We start from the raw sequence: 2,390 nt of genomic DNA, 5'->3' as shown, positions 1-2,390 counted from the left end.
CACTGTCAACGAGGAAGTCGATCTGGGCCGAAACGATGATCTTCCCCCGAGAATATTACGCATCAACCAGAGCCAAATGAGACCAGAGGATATGGTAGATGGAATGACCGCATCAAACACGGAGGATGATGAAGAAGCACAAATGATGCGAGAGGATCGTAGGAGAGCCCGAAAACGCGCAGAGTACCGGTATACTTTGTACCAAGAAGAATAAAGGCTTAGGCGAGTGCGTTTAGGACGAGATAACACGACCCAAGACGACCCCATGTTGCACCTCCAACAGCACCACCAGCCGCGCCACCTACCACAGCAAGAAATCATGTGAACGGCCACTCCAGCCATGAAAGGACCAACCCGACATTGATGCAATTCTAGCAAATCAGAGAAGTAAGGATGACATAATGAGGGAATTACAAAGAAGAAATCTAGCACTAGAGCACGAGAATCATCAACTTCGGAACCAGAGGTCTAGGTCGTGAGGATCATCGAGCCAAGGGGTGTCCAGCAACCATACCCGATCAAGGTTCACCAGAACTCCACCACTCGGCCAAGGTCGGGCACCCGGCCCCAACCGTGCGTGGAGTGGATATGGTCCTCCCGAGAACTCTTCTACCGATGAAGAAATGCAAAACGGTGGACCCGATGCCACGACAAAGGCTAAGCTTGAGAAGATGGTTAAGAAATTGGCAGAAGATGGGGAGGACGATAAGTTGGCAGAGGTGATTAATGAAGCGAAGAAAACTCCATTCACCCAAGATCTAGAGCAAACTTCCTTTCCTCCGAAATGTACGCTTCCTAAATTTCCTTCAGATTCGACGGCACGGGCGACGCAGGAGAACACATCAAGATGTACAGTATGTCGTTGTTACAATGGAAGAACTCTGATGTGGTGATGTGTAAATTTTCCCAGCAAGCCTAGAAGGCGAATCAAAGAATTGGTTCTATACCTCACCCGACGAGTCTATAAGAAATTACGGAACCTTAGTGGAAACATTTCTTGAGATCTATATGCACAATAGTATCGCCCGACCAAGGATAAATAAGCGATTCACGCTAGCACGAAGGTTCAGGGAGCTATTAAGGTCTTTGACAGATATATGGAGAAAATTGTGCACCGATATCGGGAAGGTGCCCGTCGACCAACAGATCTTTGGGTTCGAAAATTCTCTAGGGAAATCTGATCCCATATGGATAGCCATGTACACTGAGAAGCCGCAGACATTAAAAGAGATGAGAAAGATGCAGGAACATTACATTGCGCTGGAGGAAATACAAGAAGGAGCACAAGATAGAGGAGTCCATGAAGCTAGCACAACAGCCGGGGCGACTCCTCAAGGAGACTCAAAACGATCAGAAAAGAGGCCAATGGCACCACAGCAAGGTTCATGCAAGAAGGAATGGGTCGAGAAAGGAAAAAGGCCTCGTCATGATCCGAGAACTTATACACCTCTAAACACACCTTTAGAAGAAATCTTTAAGGAAGTGGAAAACAAGAATGATATCAGGTATCCGAAGACCAGGGGAATACAATTTAACGAGACAAGGAACCATCCCGAGTTTTTTCATTATCATCAGTACCGTGGAAACTTGACCAACAATTGTCGGGAGGTGAAAGATATTGTTCAACATATAATCAGAGATGGCTACTTGCGATACTTTGTTAAACAAACAACACCGAAACCTAACGTACCCGACGCCCCTGTGCATCAGGTAAGGATCGACCGGGGCACCCAGTTCGTCTGTAACACTATCTCGCAATCGGCCACACAAGGATTCGACTTGGGGACTGGCATTACATCACGAATTCACAAGAGAGATCGAACTGGAAAAGAGATTTTTAGTGTGGAAAAAACCTTACCTACGGAGGCTTGGATGATGCAGCCGATCACTTTTTCTGCTAAAGATGTCCCGATGAATGGCCAAGCACATGGAGACCCCCTAGTCATCACTTTACTCATTGAAAAATGGGGAGTCAAAAGGATATTGGTGGACAGTGGGAGTTCAGTAGAAGTCCTCTTTTATGACACGTTCAAAAGGATGGAACTATCTGATGACATATTAATTCCTTCAACATATCAGATCTATGGCTTCAATGGGACAGTAACCGTACCAAAGGGAGAGGTAACGCTTAAAATCTTTGATGAGTAAGGGTACTTAGATACCATTACCATCTTTTGCGTTGTCGATGTCGTATCACCTTATGAGGCGATTGTCAGCCGACCTTGGATCGCAGGCATCAAAAGGGTAGCCTCCGCCTACCACCAAAGGTTGAGGTTCCATACTTATCGAGGAGTTGTTAAGGTGATAGGTGATCCTCAGGCAGCGAGACAATGTATGCAACTAGATATTCAACAAAACAAAGAGAAGCGATCAAGACAACGTCAAGAAAA

General features: G+C 46.1%; 1 protein-coding gene across 1 annotated transcript; it reads left to right on the top strand.

Annotated features, from left to right (window-relative positions):
* Positions 1-623: 623 nt before the first annotated feature.
* LOC113359949 lies at positions 624-2,148 on the top strand. The gene is made up of 2 exons (XM_026603507.1): positions 624-786; positions 911-2,148. The coding sequence occupies exons 1-2, from the start codon at positions 624-626 to the stop codon at positions 2,146-2,148; spliced, it is 1,401 nt and encodes a 466-aa protein (XP_026459292.1).
* The last annotated feature ends 242 nt before the right edge of the window (positions 2,149-2,390 follow it).

This window comes from Papaver somniferum, chromosome 3 (assembly GCF_003573695.1).
Source record: "Papaver somniferum cultivar HN1 chromosome 3, ASM357369v1, whole genome shotgun sequence".
Taxonomy (NCBI): domain Eukaryota; kingdom Viridiplantae; phylum Streptophyta; class Magnoliopsida; order Ranunculales; family Papaveraceae; genus Papaver; species Papaver somniferum.
Note: the sequence above shows the minus strand (reverse complement) of the source record. Positions and strands in the feature narration are given on the sequence as shown.

What these genes read in the sequence shown, in the direction of transcription:
- LOC113359949 (XM_026603507.1), top strand. Translation starts at nt 624, where the DNA reads ATGCAAAACGGTGGACCCGATGCCACGACAAAGGCTAAGCTTGAGAAG. An exon ending in AACTTCCTTTCCTCCGAAAT is followed by an intron (nt 787 to 910) that starts GTACGCTTCCTA and finishes AAATTTTCCCAG; the next exon opens with CAAGCCTAGAAGGCGAATCA.